The sequence below is a fragment of the Nanorana parkeri genome, unplaced genomic scaffold, assembly GCF_000935625.1.
Source record: "Nanorana parkeri isolate BGI_ZX_2015 unplaced genomic scaffold, ASM93562v1 scaffold2970, whole genome shotgun sequence".
Lineage (NCBI taxonomy): Eukaryota > Metazoa > Chordata > Amphibia > Anura > Dicroglossidae > Nanorana > Nanorana parkeri.
In genome coordinates this window covers 44,074-62,911 of record NW_017309238.1, presented here as the reverse complement: position 1 = coordinate 62,911, position 18,838 = coordinate 44,074, and the positions used below count along the sequence as shown (strand labels likewise).

The 18,838-nt window shown below is 41.9% G+C and overlaps 1 protein-coding gene across 1 annotated transcript; it reads right to left on the bottom strand.

The window, feature by feature from the left end:
• Positions 1–4,142: 4,142 nt before the first annotated feature.
• LOC108802579 (probable polyketide synthase 16) lies at positions 4,143–18,610 on the bottom strand. Its single transcript, XM_018574436.1, has 8 exons — positions 18,553–18,610; positions 16,864–17,017; positions 16,593–16,753; positions 14,827–15,030; positions 12,312–12,493; positions 7,005–9,626; positions 6,336–6,422; positions 4,143–5,381 (listed from the first exon to the last, which is right to left on the bottom strand). The coding sequence occupies exons 1-8, from the start codon at positions 18,608–18,610 to the stop codon at positions 4,143–4,145; spliced, it is 4,707 nt and encodes a 1,568-aa protein (XP_018429938.1).
• Positions 18,611–18,838: the final 228 nt, after the last annotated feature.

Genomic DNA, 18,838 nt, shown 5'->3' with positions numbered 1-18,838 from the left:
GCCTGTCCCCTTCAGCGTTGGAGAGCGCACGGGGGCAAAGCCCCCCCGCCAGTCCTCTGCCAGAGGGGCGAGAGAGGGCCGGGCAGCCTACCCCCCGGGGGGTTACTAGGGCCCAGGGGCCCAACTCCGGGAGCATTCGGTAACAGTCCTAGCTGGTAGAACAAAGTTTTTCCTTTAGGGTATGTAGAAAAGTTATACGATTGGTTCTTGAAGGAGAATAATAATCGAAAAGGAAATGCCCATCTGTATTTAATCCCCTTGGCAATTAACACCTGGAGCAAAGGCCTCAGATTGCGCCTTTTCTGAATTGTGGTTGGGGAGATGTCTGGAAAAATCTGGACAGGGTGTCCCAGTATAGAGAGTCCCGACTGTTCCCTAGCTCGCTGCATGACTTGCTCCTTGATGTTGAAAAAATTGGGCTTTACCAGCACATCCCTAGGGTGACCATCTGATCTAATGACAATAAGGGCCCTGTGTAATCAATCCATCTCGAGTTTCTGCTCCTCGACTTCAGGCAGAAGATCCTTTATAAATGATACCACTGCCCCTTTAAGGTCTGTAACTGATTCAGGAAGCCCCCTTATACGAAAATTCTGACGCCGTGATATATTTTCCATATCATCAATTTTGGATAGAGCTTCATCTAGGTCTTGTTGAATATCTAGGATACGCTTTGTATTTTGATTGGCACGGTCCACTGTTTTATCCAGTTTTAGTTCTATAGCCTCTATACGAGTGCCCAGATCCCTGATATCTGAACAAATGTCCGAAGTGATTTGTTTGGCCACTCTGTTTAAGCCCTGCTCCAACATTTCCGAGAATTTGGCTATTAATTCCATGTGTCCATGAGTCCCAGCCATATCTATGTTAATCTCAGCTATCTCAGGGCTAGAAGCGTTAGAGACCTGCTGTGCCATTAGCATATCCTCCAGCGTCCTCTCTATCAAAGAGGAGGTGGATGCCGGCGAGTGGGCCCTGCGGGACCCCGTACTCACTGTATCCTGGAGGTGCCGCCCCCTGTCCTCGATCCCGTCGCGGGCTTAGCGTCCTTGCGCTTTGTCGACCTGCCCGCCATCCAGCTCACTCTCTCCTCTGCTATCACCGCCCTGCTCCTCCGATCGGCCCTGCTCCTTCGTGCTGCTAGGAGGGGTTGAGTGCTATCGCCGCCTGTGGATCGGCCCTGCTCCTTCGTGCTGCTAGGAGGGGTGCGTCTGGTCCGTCTGGGCGCCGAGCTCAGGACTCAGTCGTCCTGCCTCGAGCTCCGCACATGCGCCATCTTGATTGTACTTTTTGATGCTGAACTTTATGGCTCAGTGTAAGTTATCACTTTCGTCCTTAAACGAGAGGGGTTTTAATACCCTCCGTAAGAGAGATCAAATTCTATGCCATTTTCATAAACACAAAAATGACAACCTCTTACTTCAAAAAACAACGAAAAAAATCGAGCGCTACTACCTGGGGAACTGCTATTGGTGATGTAATTACTGTAATACTCCTTTTTTGTTGTTTTTTTGTTCATTTCAGGTACAGGGCTCCTCTCCCTGTTAAAGGAGACCGCACACCGTTCTTCGTTCTAGTTAACTATCATTCTTCACCAGTAGTGCGCTTATCCATTTCTTAGTCTTTTTTTAACCTCTTGCTTCAAGTTACTCATTTTAAGGAGTGTACTGCAGGAATTTGGCCCTGATGGTGGAAAGAATACCTTCTCCCCTCAACCACACATTGTGGCTTCTCCTGCCAGATCATATGCACTGTGCTGATGTATCAGCCAGCAGTAGATATTTCACATACCAGGATTTTTTATTTTTGCATAAAATGAATGTGTATGCAGTATATATACTGTATATATACACATACATACAGCAGATGGCATGGGCACCTAAAATACCTCGCACCAAGGTAGACACTGAGACCCGGTAAAGGAATATGTCACCCCAAGTTAGACAAGTACCTGTAATGTTACATACGTATATAGGGTTAACTTCTTAGCAGTGTGTAAAAGAAGAAAGCAACTCAGACACAAAGCCGTCAGATATATGTTTGTTTTATTGGTTATATAAATTATAAAATTATCTGTGTTAAAATCAATGTCCTGTCCAAACAAAAGAGGTTAGGTTGGCCTATTGCATCACTTAAATTTGATGACCTCAGGCACACACTGTATACTCGCTGTATGCGGTCAGAGTCATTAATATTAATAAATTGCTTGAATGCTCAACGTTGCTTTACTATTCTGGCGTGGAGATTGCCTGGGGGAGAGACTCGTGCGAGCCGCTGATCCCTGTACTCTGCTCAGAGTCTCAGCCGACAAATAGCGTTGCATCGGGCTCATAGTTGGAGCTTTCGGCGCCCCCTGTTTCCCAGTCTTCTTCCGGTTCATCCTTGCGGTCTGGGCTCCACAAGCGGCTACCGCCGGATCCGCTAAGTAGGTGCCGTCTCCCGATCGCCTAGAAGCCGGTGAGTGTGGGCAATGTGCGGGCTGATGGCATGTAGCTGTCCGCTATGTAGGTGCCGTCCCCAGGCTGTTTTGGGAGCCAATATGTGTGGGCAGTGTGCGGGCGGGTGGCGCGTAGCTGTTCGCGTTAGACGCACTCAGCCACCATCAGCTTCCGGACACGCCCCCCCTCCGTCATTCGGTCAGCTGTTCATCCCCGCTAGAGGAATGATTTGTGCTGTTGACTAGATATCCGCATTCGGGCAATGTTGCAAATCAACTAAAATCAGTTGATTCGGCGGTCCGTCCGAATCCAAAATAACGAATTTAATATATTCCCCAATATACTAAAACGACATTCGGGCATTTGTTTTGAGAACAAGTCAACGGCCATATTGGCCGCCAGCATGTTTTGCGCATGCCCGTCGCCATCTTGGAGGCGGAGCATGTGACGTCACATGACGGTAACGTTACATGCTGAACAAGCGCACCACCATTTTGAAGTAGATCTAGGTGCATACCAAAATGGTGGCGCTCAAACATGAGGGCACCACCATCTTGGTGTATACCAAGATCTACTCCAAAATGGTGGCGCGCATGTGCAGAACACATCAGGGGGCCCCTATGGCCGCCACTGCGGTTTCAGGGTGCGGTTTCAGTTTCACTGTGCTCGCTGGCTCTGAATCCAAACCAACATAACAAAACAACAACCAGGTAGACAAATACGCCCAATCTGTACCCTGTACAGCTATTTCCAGCAATGTGCATGAGGTCTTTAAGTTCTTTGTACATACAGCAACATTGAGTCCTCTGTCTGTGAGATCATAATTGCATTTGTAAAAATATACAAAAAATAAACTCAAATATAATGTTTTCACATGAATAGATAAACATAGGTCTTCTAAGAATACAAAGTTCCTTACTTTTATTGATTGTAGGGATTTTCCACAATATGTTTTTAGCTCAGTACATTTCATATTTGTGGCTTCATTCAGTTCTGCCAAATCTCTTTGGCATAAAGTAAAAGTATATGTAAAGCCCATATGGTCTTGCATAGAGTAAGGAATGAATAAATGAATGTTTTTACAGCTTTGTGTCCAGTATTATGTTCTCCACAAACTTTTCTTCATCTGAAGAGTTTTCTTTAATCCAATGGACCACATCTAAAATGGTTGTGTTGGGATCCAGTAGTTTGACAACAGGAACATTTACTCCTTTCTCTTCAAAGACACGGTGCTGTAATGTCATTGCCAACATAGAGTCAATTCCTAAAGAACTCAGAAGGCTACCCATTGTGATGTCACTTAAAGTGACAATTGTGAGTTCACTTACTTACCAGGTAGACAAATACGCCCAATCTGTACCCTGTACAGCTATTTTCAGCTATGTGCATGAGGTCTTTAAGTTCTTTGTACATACAGCAACATTGAGTCCTCTGTCTGTGAGATTATAATTGCATTTGTAAAAATATACAAAAAATAAACTCAAATATAATGATTTCACATGAATAGATAAACATAGGTCTTCTAAGAATACAAAGTTCCTTACTTTTATTGATTGTAGGGATTTTCCACAATATGTTTTTAGCTCAGTACATTTCATATTTGTGGCTTCATTCAGTTCTGCCAAATCTCTTTGGCATAAAGTAAAAGTATATGTAAAGCCCATATGGTCTTGCATAGAGTAAGGAATGAATAAATGAATGTTTTTACAGCTTTGTGTCCAGTATTATGTTCTCCACAAACTTTTCTTCATCTGAAGAGTTTTCTTTAATCCAATGGACCACATCTAAAATGGTTGTGTTGGGATCCAGTAGTTTGACAACAGAAACATTTACTCCTTTCTCTTCAAAGACACGTTGCTGTAATGTCATTGCCAACATAGAGTCAATTCCTAAAGAACTCAGAAGGCTACCCATTGTGATGTCACTTAAAGTGACAATTGTGAGTTCACTTACTAGTGACAAAATGTAATCCCCTGATTTCTGTGTATTAACTCTGGATCGCTTTATTTGGTTTTTGCCATCCAAGTTGTTCTTATATTCATTCACCAAACTGAACAATCTCCTCGTCATACCTGGTATGCGTGAAGCCAGGCCGTCATAGATCAATTTAAAATCAAACTTGACTATTGCCTGCTGAGTATTGTTTAGTAAGAGACATTTCTTCAGGTATTCATGAATTTCTGGTACATTTAACAGAAGTAGTCCTCTTGCTTGCAAAATCTTACGAACCTGTGGTTGATCCAATAACACCCCAGTATTCAGAGCTCCCCAATTAATTGATTGGGCAGGAAGACCAAGATTTCTTCTGTATTGGCAGAAAATGTCCAGAAAGGAGTTGGCAGCAGCATAATTAGCTTGTCCGTAGTTTCCAATAAATGAAGCAACAGATGAAAAACATACAAAATAATCCAGTTTTTGGTTTAATATGGCACAGTGGAGATTGACAGCACCATCAACTTTTGGGCTCAGGACCTTCTCAAAGAGTGACAAATTTAACTTCTCCAACATGCCATCATGCAGAACAACAGCACTGTGAAAGACACCTTTGATTGGAATATTTGGGAAGATCTTTTGTATTGAATCAATAGCTTTCTTCACCTCAGCATAATGGCCTATATCACATGGTAGTGTTTTTATCTTAGTGTTCTCTTTTTCACTCATTGCTTTGGCTATTTGTTGTTTCATTTCAGTATTTGGGTTTCTTCTTGAGAGAATCACAATGTGGCCACCTCCATTGTTTAGAATAAATTTGACTGTTTCAAATCCCAAGCCAGTCAGTCCACCTGCCACAATGTAAACAGCATTGTGCCTAAAAAGAACGGCATCAGAGACAGACATTGGTATCTTTGCAATTGTGTTTTTGTCTAACTCAATGAGCGGTAAGGATTGTGCTAGAAAGTAGCTGGACACCATATTGTTCAGATTGGATTTGCTGTTAGAAGGCTGAATTATGGATTTTGGAAGGATGAGAGAAATGTCTGACGACAGTGATCGAAGCCATTTGTAGATAGCCTTAGCATACTTTTGTAGGTATGCTCTTTGGAAAACAGTTGCAAGGTCTAGTATGTGTATGTGAATGTTATGTCTGCAGTTGATTGCTAAACTGTGGAATTGTGTAGATTTTTTCTGGTCACATATGATTACAACATCCTTAAGTTGGGGAAGCTGGGCAAGGTCTTCTCCTGACATTACTTCTGATGTAGGAAGTATAATCATGGCACTGCACTGTTTGCCATTAGCTGTACTTCCTGGAGATATTGTGGTTTCCCATCCTCTCTGTTTTGCTGCCTTTGATAAAATTGTACTCAAAACTGACTTTTCTTCTGTTGTTACAATTGTCAGTTTAGATTTGTTTTTTGCACCTGGTAGTCGGTTATGTAAAATTTCCCAGGCTAAGACAAATAGCGAAACAAAAGGTGATTCTCTTAGCACTGGAAACGTCTTAATTAAACAGCAAACACTCTCTGGCAGCCTCACTGTGGAATTTGCAACTGTTGGATAACATGAAGCAACTCTATCCCCAACTTGAATTTTGCGGACATCTTTTCCAACGGCTGTTACAGTTCCTGCAAAATCCAGAGCAACTAACTTATGTTTATCAGAAGCCACACCATTCCAGTACAATGTGTTTCCATATTGCCAGCTGGAAAGACTGACTGGAAAATAGTCTTCAGTGTGGGCACCTATTTTGTTTATTATAATCTCTACATCTTTGCTTGAGAGCTCATTGAGTTCAGAACTATTTGGTTCAGCAGAAAGATCAGTCATAGCATGAATATCTGAAGTGCACAAGGTAAAATTGTCTGACTGTTCTAAGGGTGCTGATAGTTGTGCACTCTTCTCACTGTCTGTGTATACAATTTCACCTGTGTAAATACAGCCTTCTTTTATCCTTACCTCTGGATGATCATTTGGTTTGTAATGAAAGACAACTCGAGCGAGTGCTGCCACATCTTGAGGACTTGAAGAGCCGATATCGATCAGCTGAAAGGTAATATTAGGCAATTCAAGAGTGCAAGCTCTTGTCATCCCAGCAAAAACAAAGCCAGGATTAATGTGATCTACGGTGCTTTCTGTTGTTCTGAATGTGACTGTCTTGATACATGCTTCAGAGCCTTTCTGTCTTACTGCCAAAATCAATTGTCGGTAGACCTCACAGCATTTTGATAGATATTGTGTGGGATTATTTGGAATTGTATCGCTGAGTCTATGGATCCCCCACATAAATACAACATCTTTAGACTCATTGCTGAGTAGTTTGTGTAACTGGATGTCTGAATCCCAGCTGCTAAAGTTAATGTAGCTCACTTCCTCATGTAGGTAGGCTGATAATTGCTGACTTACTCCTGAGTTATCTGCATATATCAGAATGCTTGGCTTCCTATTTGATGCATTCTTCAGGCTTGGTGTCTCTGTCCACTTAATATGAAAAAAGTGGTTAGCTTGTGTTTGCACAGCTTGTTTCATGATTGCCATCCTGGCATTTTCTATCTCTGCTAACACTAAACCATTGTTATCAGCAAAACATCCACTGACTTCAATGTAACTTTTTGTGATTATTAGTACTTTTATGTAGATCACCATTTCTTCTTGAAGAGGTTGGAGAATCCTCAAGCTTCCTATAGAAGATGGAAAAATTGCTGCAGGTTCTTTTTTTCTAGAACCAACCACACAACCAACCATTTGAAGGAAACAGTCTAAAATCACTGGATGCATGTGGTATTCATACATTGTTTCTTTGATTTCTTCAGTTTTAATCTTAGCAATCCCTTCATTCAGCTCTTCCCCATAGTGAACATCACACAGCTGTTTGTAGACTTTCCCATACTCAAATCCAAAGGTGGATAGTAATGCATAGACATCATCCGTTTTTAAAACATTTTGACATCTCTTGACAACATGCGGAATGTAAATTCTTTTGTCACTGTCTGTTCCACTGTTGTTATGTGTCACATGCCCAGTTGCATAAACATGTGATGTCAGAATTTCAAAATTAATGACTTGGTCTTGTTGGTGTATCTTGACATTTAGCTCCTGAGATTCTCTTTGAAGAATACAGGGATTCAAAAATGTTGTGCTGATTTTCAAGGAGTGTAAGGGCACCCTGGGCTTCAAGCTTGTAACTGTAGCTGCTAATGCAAGTTCTACATAGAATGCACCAGGAACAAGGGCAGACCCCAAATTCTTGTGTTCATAAACATATGATGTCAGTGATTTTGAAAGAGTACATTTAAACTCAGTGAAATCTGCACTTACATTGTGCATCAGTGGATGAATGAGAGAGGCTGCAGATTGGTTTCCTTGCCTAATTTTTTCAAAACAGATATCTTGCTTGTTGTGCTCAAACTGATATCTTGGAATGTAAGATGGAGGAGATTTGTATTCACAAAAAAGATTGTTCCAATTTGGACTGAAACCCTTTTTGAAAAGATTAATCAACAGAGAAAAAATAGTTTCATACTCATTTTTTGGATGCACAGAAGGCATAACAGTTGTATTTGGTCCAAGGATATCAACAATGTTTTTTTGTAGTGCTCTGCGAGGCCCAACTTCTATAAACACAATGTTTTCTTTGTTATTTGTAGAAGCTTTTATAGCTTGTTCAAACAGAACTGGCTCACGAATATTTTTGGCCCAGTAGTCTCCAGATGTAAAATCTCCGTTTGTTGCCGGCTTACCACTTACTGTTGAAATGAGCTCACACTTCAAATTATTAGCAGGTAAGTTCTGCAAAATGTCTTTTATGTCTTCTAGTATTGGGTCCATCAAATGGCTGTGGTATGCAGCAGGGACATCTAAAACATGGAGAAAAATATTCCTTTTCTTGTAGTGTTGGGACAAGTGATCACTGATCTGCTGTATAGCTTCTCCTTCTCCAGAAAGTGTACATGAGGAGGGACTGTTGTAAGCAGCAATGCATGCTTTGCCATTGTATGACAAGATTACATCTGATATTTCTGTTACTGGTACATTTCCAACCACAAGCATTTTTCCTCCAGTGACTGAACATTGCAGTTTGCTTCTGTGATAAATAACTTTAACAGCATCTTCAAGTGAAAGAAGACCAGAACAATATGCTGCAGCAACTTCACCCACCGAATGTCCCACAACACAGTCTGGATTCACCCCCCAATGTTTAAGAAGATCTACTAGTGACACCTGGATGGTAAAAAGCAACAACTGTGCAACATCTGGGCTGGAAAAGTCATCATATTCATTCTCTAGCAATTGTACCACGGAAAGGGAAGTGTAAATTCGAATGATCTTGTCTACCTCTAAACATTTTGCTCTGAACACTTTTTCATTTTCTAGCAAAACCTTGCACATTCCTTTGGAAAGGACTCCATTCCCACAGAACACAAACACAATCTGAGGGCTTTTCATGACTGGAGGTGTCTCTGTATTTACAGACTGAAGCTGTTTCTGAAGATTAGGTAAGGAAGATGCCAGAAATGCTGCTCTGTATTTGAAATTAAGATGACTTCTTCTGCAGGCAGCAGTATAGACTAGGTTCTCCAGACATATTGATGATGGCATTTTGCTCAGCTCTTTTTTTGTGTCTTCAATGCTTAGCTGAAGTGATTTGCTGGAGGCTGCTGAGAGAATTAATATTTCAGAAGGTCTTTTGGAGTCATATTTGGAGTTATGCTCTTTGTATTGTTTGACAACTACATGAGAATTAGTTCCTCCAAATCCAAAGCAGTTAATGCCAGCCATCCTTCCAAATTTTACATCTTCATGCCATTTTTCAGGAGCTGTTGGAACAACTAGTTTGGATTCTTCAATTTGTTTAATTCCAAGTTCTTTAGAATAATGTAAAGAAGGGGGAATCACTTCATGGTGCATCATTAGCAGAACTTTTATCAATCCAGCCATCCCAGCAGCTGATTCTGTGTGTCCAATATTTCCTTTAACTGATCCAATCTTTAAGGATTTCATTTTACTTGGATGTTTTTTCCCAATGGTATTTCCTATACTGGTGACTTCTATTGGGTCCCCAACAGGCGTTCCAGTGCCATGGGCTTCAAGATATTGTATTGAACATGGATCTATAGCTGTGTAGATACGACTTAAGAGTCTTTCCTGCTGCTCTAGAGATGGTTTGGTAATTGGTGTTACTGATCGCCCATCTTGGTTAATTGAACTTGCACATATGACTCCCCAGATTTTGCTGTAATCTTCTTTAGCCTGTAAAACAAAAGCAAAATGTGTTCTTAATTAATAAATTAAAAGAACATGTGGAAATAATGTAATGAAGGAAAGTGTATGCCTGTTTAAAGGCAAATTATATGTATAACGTCTTAAGATGTATGCTGAAGTAATGCAAAGATTTCATATATTTCATGTGCACCCCAGATTTTTTCAGGACATACATGCAATTCCCCATTTCTGTGGTGTTTTTTTATGTTTTAACTGTTGTTGGACTATTGATCATCCCCAAGTCTTGCGGAGTACATTTTTAGTTCCTGGATAATTTCTAAAACCTATTAGGCGAAACAAGAGAACACTAAGTTGGTTATTCACACAGCTGCCGAAGGCAGCTGAGTGAATAACCCAGCCGAAGTAAAGTGAGCTGAACTACTTCTGGCTTGTACGGCTGATTTGAGCGGTACATTTTCCGCTAAAATCAGCCATACATTGGCTGCCATCGGGTGCGATTTGGTCAGCCAATGAATGACGACTGAACCGAAGGGCTCCAGCGGCCGAAGAGAGTTGAAGGATCAGCCAAAGCTACGGCTGGATCCATCGGCTCCTTCGTGAATAAACCCCTAAAACGTTTTTTTCTATTTTCCCCATTGTCTGTCTCTACCTGTAGTCTGCAAAAGTATTCTTTTACAAAGACATATACTAATTTATAGCTTGCCTACTTTATCTTAGGAGGTTTTTCACTATAGAGCCGAAGGTTTTAGCCAAATGTTCGGCTAATCGTTTGGCTCACTTCAGCTGCAGAAACCCTTGTTTCTTGTGAATAGCACATACAGCAGCCAAAGGCAGCCAAGATAAATGGCTGAACGCAGACGATTTGAACGAACAGGGTATGGTTCGGGAAGGCCCAACAATCAGCAGGAGAGGGGAGAATGGTCCGCCAAAGTGGACCGAATCCCTACAATGTGGAAACAAATGGGCAGAGAGCCTCTGTTTGACCTGCCCGTCACTGCTGCCAAAACTCCACTGCAGGCTGCTGCATACACACATAGGAGGGCTACTTTCCCCATCATCTGCTGAAGACACAAATAGGGGAAAAGCATGATCACAGTGAAGCCTGGCTGCTATCTCACCTTCACTGATGACACAGTCACAAGTCTAGTCCCATGCTTGCAGAGCTCAGCACTGCATTTTTCAACTCAAGTTCAGTGCTGCAAACTACCAGGAGCTGCTGCTGGCTGGGGTCGTCTAGAGCCTTGGTTCTCAACTAGTGGGTCGTGACCCAAAAGTGGGTCGCGACCCCATGTTCAGTGGGTTGCCGTGTGCTTTCCACTTTTCTAGGTGAAAAGCTCATCAGCCTCCTCCTAGCGCAGCATTGTCAGTTCCCACGCCGAACAGCCATTCAAAATATGCTGGCCGTTCCCGAGTGTCAGCTTGAGGTGGGATGTGCTGTGGCCGTGAGGGAGCTGCATCTATATGTACAGCTCCCACACATGTCCTGTAGAGGTGCCTGGACCAAAGTGATGTCACATTCTGGCTACCTACAGGGTATGCAAAGGGAGCTGTGCAAGCAATGCACATATGGATGGAGCTCTGTCACTGGACCCCAGGGTGAGGACCACTCCAGTTCTCGTAAGGTAAGGAGACTGGGGGATCTTTTGAATGGCACCCCAAAAGCACCTCCCACCCACAGGTTATCGCTCGCACAGGAAGGTGCAATACCGCAATGCTGTGCTTTCCAGTGCAGTGCAACTTAGGTTGCGACTTAATGACAAGGGACAAATGTGGGTCCTGAGGTTACACAGGTTGAGAACCACTGGTCTAGGGCATAGCTCAGTGTGTTCAGTGCAGTGAGATATATCAAACACTGCATCACTTTAGATGTGTTCATTCCCTGCACATCCCTGGCAGCCTCTGGGTGGAGCAGGCTTCCGATCAGAACACAGGTCTTGGTGTTGCGCTCTGGGTGATTAGGGTGTTCCCATCCCAGGCACTCCCGGCACACCCTGTGCGTACACCTATGTGCCAAACGTTTGTCTCAGCTGATCCAGAAGTTGCATTAGCGGAGACGCAGTGGGCTCTTGCCTTCGGTTTGGCCGAACATGCTGAGGGTGTTTAGCTGAGCCCAAGGGAGGTGAAGTGAGCAAAGGCAGCCGATGCATGGCTTAAAATAGCCATACATGGCTGCAGTGAATGGTTGAAGAGGCTTCGGATCCCTTCACTTTGGCTCGTTCATTCATTAGGCTGCTTTTGGCAGCTTTATGAAGCACCCCCTTAATGTTCTCTAAAAGATATATGGCAGTGCTGCTAATTTGTATAACGTATACTACAAGCATTATTGTTCATTTCTCTTGATAGGCAGAGCCAGATGTCAGTCACGCAGCTGGGCGAATCCAGGCACAATTGTCGGGATCCGCTTCAGCTGCGGCGTCTCAGTATACCGCGAGCAGTAGCTTGCGGTATACTGCGGCGCCTCAGTATACCGCAAGCTACAGCTCGCGGTATACTAAGCCTAGGGTGACGGGAGGACGCTAGTTTGTGTCCTCCCATTAACCTAGGGAGAACTATGGGGAAAAAGCCTTAACCCCATAGTTCTCCTTTAAAGCACAATTGTTTCCATTGTTTCCAAATGGCGCTGAGAAATCCCACAATATAATTAGCTATGATGGTTCAAAGAACATATACTTGAACCGCTGAACAGGATATGCTGATGAAAATACACTTTACCTGTTTTAAAGGTTTAAGAACCACAATTCCACATCCTTCTCCTCTTCCATAACCATCTGCCTTTTTGGAAAACGGTTTACTTGTTCCCTCAGGAGAAATCATTTTTGCCTTACTGAGAGCAACATAGATACGAGGATCTAAGATACAGCTGACACCACCACATATTGCCAACTCGCAATCTCCTATGAAAGGAAAAAAACATTTTCAGGGGTTGTACTGATATAAAAGACAAGTCTGGTTCTAAGGATATGTAAATCACAAGTGTTTCAATCGGAATCAATCTTAAACGGCTAATTAACCCCTTCAGCATTTTGGAAATTATGTCCAGGTCTTGAAGTAGCTGAAACAAGTTCTAGACATGTGCACTGCGAAAAAATTTGTTTAGTTTAGTTTCGTTTTAAATTCGGATTTGTGTTATTTCGTTTTTCGGGATTCGGGTGTTAAAGTTAATTCGGATTCGGAATTCGGATTCGGACGAAATTCGGTAGCGGTAGGTCGAACGTTCGTTTCTTATTCGTTTCTTATTCGTTTCGTTCGTTCGGGACATTTGAATCGGCTCCCCGGCCAAACAGTATGGAGTCGGCTTCCCGGCCAAACAGTATGGAGCCGGCTTCCCGGGCAATCAAGAAGCTGGGTGGCAGGTAATGACACGCTGCCTGGCTTCCTGATTGCACCGGAAGCTGGCTCCATGCTACCGGAATTACCAGTATCCGTACTTGTTATCAGTGAGTACCGAAATATAATTATCAGTACTCGTACTCGATACCGTATCGGTGCATCCCTAATTTTAAGCAAATAAAAAGCACTTAGAAATGTAAGCAGCATTTTTCAAAATTAATTATGCAATGTCAATGGGAATATATACTGTAACAAATATAAAGTATCTGTCATCCCAAATTGGCAGCAAAAGTGAAAATACACTTTAAAGCCAGAAGCTTGCTGATCTCTCTCTGTTCTGTCAGGGAAGATCCACTGTGCTGGTCACCGGGCCCCCACAGGGGACAGCGGAGCCCAGGGAAGCCAGCGGGGGCGAAGGGGCGGGGCACACATTCCGCCGCACCGTACAAGCAATCCAGTGGCTCGCATGTATCTAAACAGCAATCGCCCGCTGTTAAAATTATACCAAGAACACGGCTGCTGCTGCAGGTATAACCGCTTCAGGACTAGGACGTTTTTTGACGGTGGGCGGTCCTGAAGTGGTTAAATCTGAGCTCTCGAGGGTCAATTTGTTAGTCCAAAGGGCCTTCTGTCTAAAATTCGCACAGGCCCATCTGGGTAATAAATGTACGAGGGTCAATCAAAAAGTAGAGCCTCCATGTCTTTAATTTGAGATGTGTTAGAGTGACTGTGAATGTTTATGTATCATGTGATAGAGGTGTCCTTACCCCACTAATGTATGCTTTTATTTTTCAGATTCAGTAATCAGAACCATGGATCTGCAGCTAAGACAACAAGCAGTAAACTAATTTTTTGCCAAAGAGGGTTGTGCACCTAAGGAAATCCCTAATCAGCAGAATGTTTATGAGGATGATGTAGTGGACATTAGCAATGTATGGCATTGGTTGAAAAAGTTTCAAAAAGGAGAAAATTAAATTCCACTACAGTGTCCCCATAAACATTCTTTAGCCGATTATGGATTTCCTTTAGCCGATTGTGTATTTCCTTAGGTGCACAACCTTCTTTCATCAGAAATTAAATTACAGTTTGTTGTTTGAGCCGCAGATCCATGGTCCTAATCACTCAATGTGAAAAAGAAAATTGGGGTAAGGACACCTCTATAACATGATACATGAACATTCACAGTCACTCTAATAGATCTCAAATATAGACATGGAGGCATTACTTTTTGATTGACCCTTGTAGAAGTGGTCAGTCATTTTATGTAATATCTCAAACTGGGCAAATTGCTGGGAAAATATTTCTGTATTGTTTTCCCATAGGCATATATGATTATTTTACACATTGTCACAATGCTACAAACCGTAAAACAAGAAAATGTTCTGTGGCTAGAGGAGATTTAACAGAGGGGCGCCAGACGTTATGAATGGATGGAAGTATGACCCTAATTCAATTGAATTAAATTGTTCCCTCACCCCCAACCTTGATGGTCTGAAGGGCTTTAATGTAGAATGTCTACTCAGTAAGCAGAGAGCTGCAATTTTCTACTTTGTTTTTCAAGGTGGAGATTTCATCCGAATCCTGCTATTACAACCTAGTGAATAGACCAAGCCTGTACAACAGGTGTTCAGACTTTTTTGGACTTTGTTGGTTGCTAAACGTTTTATGTAGACATCATGCTGGGCATCATTCAACCCTAAAGATTGAAGACATTCAGTTATAAAGCTACCTGGTAAATAACACTGTTTTATGTTTAAGCCACATCATTCTTTCCAAAGCTGTATTGCAAACTTGCAAAATGAAAGCACTGCATTTTTTTCACTGTGTTTTCCTAAAGCATTACGGTCTATTATACCAGGAATCTTGTTTGACCCTAATCACAGTTAGTATGCAGTACCTTGTTTGATGGCTTGGCATGCTAAATGCAATGCAACAAGGGAAGAAGAGCAGGCAGTATCCAGCGATAGAGAAGGCCCAGTTAGATTAAACTGATACGATATTCGGTTTGCTGCTATGCACATTGAGGTGCCTGTTCCATTGAAGTGATTAATTTTTTCAGGATAATTATTGTAAATAAATTCTGCGTCTTTGTTCATGAGACCTGAAAAGTAAAGGACAAATGTCCACAAAACCAATTTGAGCCAAACATTATACTTTAATTATAAAAGTAACCTCTGCTTATGCTTTTCTAAAGTATATGTTGTGTTTTTAATTGTCTGGATTTGTGATAAGTTCAATGTAAATCACAATAAAATCAGAGGTTGACCAACCATGCCATAATGTGCAAATATGAACAGCGTACTTGAACATCATGGCACATTTACCTGTGGGTGTGCTAATCTCCAGCAATATGAAGTTCCAAAGTTCTGGTCTCCACTCCATCACCACAGCTGCCATAATCTTTTTCTGGGTCCAGCATCTTCTTGCTTCACCCATTTGGTGGGCATTGGTGATGTAATTAGTTTGAATGCGCACTGCAGGTACATTACCTCAGCACCGAGCTTGATTACCAAAACCGTACTTTGTACTGCACATGTGCTACAGTCAGTGTACAGATTAATTTTTTTTTAGCAGGTATGTCTTATAAAGTCTCTACTAAATAACTATTTTGCTTATACAGGGGTGCACAATTCATATTGCCCGATGCCCGGGTCGTTTTTCTTTACATTTATATTTAGCCCTGCTGCAAACTTAATACTTCGGGCACCCTCTTGCTCTATCCTAGACTCTCTTACCCACATTTCCAATCTTTCCCTCTCTACTGGAATCTTCCCTACCCCTCTCAAACATGCACTAGTCACCCCAATACCCAAAAAACCTCCACTGGACCCTACCAACCTCAATAATTTCAGACCTATCTCCTTACTCCCATTCACCTCTAAACTACTAGAATGCCTTATCTACAAGAGTTGACACCTCGCTAATAAAAACCTTTTGGACCCCTTTCAGTCCGGCTTTCGCCCCAAACACTCCACTGAAACCGCCCTCCTAAAACTCACCAATGACCTAATAACCTCTAAAAACCATGGCCACTATTCTTTACTCTTGCTATTAGACCTCTCTGCTGCTTTTGACACTGTTGACCACCCGCTGCTCCTCAAAAAACTCCACTCACTTGGCCTTCAAGACTCTGCTCTCTCATGGTTCTCCTCCTACTTATCTATGCGCTCCTTCAGTGTCACCTACAATTCTAACTCTCCATCTATTAATGTCTTCCTTATATTGTAAAGCGCTGCGCAAACTGTTGGCGCTATATAAATACTATGTAATAATAATAATAATAATTTAGAATTTCACTTGCAAATTGCGAGCACTTGTTGGTTAGCGCAGTCACCTGACCACTTCTTCGTGGCACAGTTAAATACAGCTTTGGTCAAAAATATTTTTTGTATCACAACAAGTAGAGTGTTATGAGGGGCAAGTAGATTGGTCCCCCGCTTTAGTCTTTTAGTAGTTTTAAAAAAAATTCCACACTTCTGACTATAACTATACTTATAAAGTCTCATCTAATAAAAGACCCTACCTGCTGGCAAATTTTTGTTTTAAAGGTTTATTTCCACTTTAAGCATTTCAGTCCTGAATTTCCACTAAATAATCAGATGTCCACAGCATATTATAGGTACTAATATGTGTTACTTTTTAGGTGTCCTTTATTTTTCATACCTATAAAGACTCCAGTTTCAGTTCCTCCGATACTCTCCATAGGATACCCAGCATCTTCCAGAGCCCTGTATGTACATTGCAGTAGTAATTTGTGCTGTGGATCCATTTGATCAGACTCTGAATTATGGATTCCAAAAAGTTTGTTGTCAAACATATGAATTCTAGGATCCAAAAACAAGTGTCATGTTAGCAGTGCTTTGTGAGACATATGTGTGGTGCTGTAAATTATTCCAAGAGATCTATATTTGTTTTATATTTGGACAACACTTACCCTTCCACAATAGCTGCTCGGCTGGTGCATATTTTGCCTGGCTTGTTATAATCTGAGTCATACCAGTGCTTGGTGTCAAATCTTTCTTTAGGTATCTCAACTGTGCAGTTCTGTCCCTCAATAATAACTTTCCAAAAGTTATCAATTCCCTCCCCTGTTAAAGAAACAACGTTGTATTAAAGGGACTATTTAATGGTTCGGTACACGTTTTTCTTTCTTCATTATTGTCAGGGCTAAACAGCAAAACTATAAAAAATATTTTAGTAAAAAAAAACATGTTATTTACAGAGCTCAGTGGCTAAAGCTAACATTTTCACATACAAGTAAAAGACTCAAAGCACTAAGTGATCTCTTTTCCTCTTCTCCTCCATCTGAATATCTCCATCCCAGGTTAAGTACCTGTAAGAAGGTAAGAATGCAAATACTGCTATGCTCTCTCTTATAGATAACCTATAGTACTTCTGGAATCCCTTGATATATATATTAAACTCCCTGATATCTAGCATCCAGGGGGATTGGTAGATTCTGGATAAATGTAGTTTATGGTTGCTTGAGAGTTACTATTAAAAATAGGTCTAACTAATGTCATACCCCATACTATACCATACCACCATATCATAACATAAACTCTGTATTGACTTCATATCAATATTGAAATGCATTAATCAAAAGCAAATGAAGACAAATAGACACACAATTGTTTCCAGGATAATACATGCCACAGATCAGCAGAACAATGAGTACACAGGGGATTTATTTTTCTGGTTAGATGAGAGCTCTGGCTAGTTGAATTCCAGATAACAGAAAAGAGATATAAAGAACTTATAGACTTAAAAAATATAAATATTAATTTGGTCCAAACCATTATAGTTTTTGTAAGGTTGTAAGGGTTGGTCTGATGACCACTGCATTGGCATGGGGATGCACCCATACCATTTTTTAAAGATCGACTATGAGTACCGATACTTTTCCGCAAGTACTCGCCAACACCAATTACTGATACTTTTTAAAAGTGTCATGTGACAGTTTTTCTAAATGAATACAGACTAATGATTTTAGGACAGTGTTTAGCACCAGTGCCCTGTCTCAGCTGTGACCCTGGAAGTTCTGCCATCGACTACACACTGCAGAGGGACTACAACTCCCAGCAATGCATTATATAGCAATGCAGAATACTACCAGCTATAGAGGACTACAAATCCCAGCAATACATTATACATACAGGACCGGTGCAAGGATTTTTGCCTACACAGACAAAGGTGCATTTTTCTACCCCAGCCCCCCTCCCCGGCTGCCTTATGCTAGCGCCAGCCCGGTCCATTGGCACCCTATGCAGATTATGCCCATGTCTCATGAATAAAGCATCGTGCCATGGACAGGCCCACATCCTCATACATTTTCTATCCTCAGCTCGCCGTGCCATTCATCTTGGCATGATGAAAGTAGTTTGTTCCTGGCAAACCTGTGCCAGTCACATGTCTTCATTGAATAAGGGCCCATTCACACAACGATTTTTTGCGATCGCACCACACTTTAACGCAGGGCATTGCTGTACCATGCATTACGGTGCGGGCGATCACACTGTGGGCAGGAGGCATGTTTATGGTGCCATGTTCCCTCCCTCCCAAGAAAGCAGGGAGGCTTTGATGATGTGATCCAGTGCGTTCATGTCACGGAAGGAGAACTCACCTCCTGGGAAATTGCATCCTATTCCAACTATTGCTATCTGATCTTCTGGGTCATCCATCATCCAGTATTTCTGTGGGATAGAGAACATGCAGAAAGAAGAGACTATAGGTAGGAAATTTTTTCTCACAAAAAAGTATAACCAAGAGTATAAGAGTATAACCAAAAAAGAAAGAGCTTTACCAGCTTCTCTGGGGGGTCCCTAGGTGACATTAGGGGTCTTAGAGACCCCTGATGTCTCCATAAAGGGGACCTGTCACTGTAATTTGATATCACATAGGGGGATTCT